General features: G+C 44.3%; 1 protein-coding gene across 1 annotated transcript in view; it reads right to left on the bottom strand.

Moving 5' to 3' along the window:
- Nucleotides 1-639: 639 nt before the first annotated feature.
- The window catches only part of COL6A3 (collagen type VI alpha 3 chain), a 69048-nt gene continuing 68985 nt past the window's right edge, over nucleotides 640-702 (bottom strand). The window contains 1 exon segment of the mRNA XM_007452909.1: nucleotides 640-680. Coding sequence (XP_007452971.1) covers nucleotides 640-680 — 41 coding nt within the window.

Raw genomic sequence — 702 nt, 5'->3', positions numbered from 1 at the left:
TGCCAAAAAAATCTCTATTGTGACTTTCTTTTCATCCTTTAATTAAGGCATTGGTCCCACAGCAGTGCACAAAGATTAGGGGATTTTGCTTCCTTCTAACTAGATTGTTTGTTAGAAGCTCTAGAAAAAGGAAATTCGCTCAAAATCTAATCCAGGAAATTGTGGGGGGGGGATGGAAAAGTTAGAGACTCTTGCTTTTTCTCCATACACAGGCTTTCCATCTAAAGTCATGCTTAATTAAGAGGGGAAAAAAATGAACCAAGCAGAAGTATACAGAGTAGCTGTGAAATTGGGGGTTATTTTCTAGATCTTACACTTGCCTGTAACAGGCATAACGTGAAACTCCAGAGGGAATTTGAATTGATAGGAATGTTCACATAAACACCAGCAGTGGATAGAACTATTACACAACATTCAAAGTATACAATGTAATTGCCCGGAGACAAAGAGGGTTGACTCCACAGACACATTTAGCACCATATTGATAGGTCATGCGGCAGACGTTTCCTCCCAAGTTCGAGTGTAAATCAAAGCATGAAATGGTACAGTGCAGGGGAATCTATACCCAGAGGTTCTACAGAGACGACTGGCGATGGCGGGCTCCGTCTTCGAGAGGTATGTGTCCCTGGTCGGCCGCGCTTAGGTCCCAATCGCAGCGATGACTCCGGGCTTGATGAGCACTGAGCATGGATGGGCGGGGGG

This window comes from Lipotes vexillifer, unplaced genomic scaffold, assembly GCF_000442215.2.
Source record: "Lipotes vexillifer unplaced genomic scaffold, Lipotes_vexillifer_v1.1 scaffold652, whole genome shotgun sequence".
NCBI lineage: Eukaryota > Metazoa > Chordata > Mammalia > Artiodactyla > Lipotidae > Lipotes > Lipotes vexillifer.
This window is presented reverse-complemented; position numbering and strand designations above follow the sequence as displayed.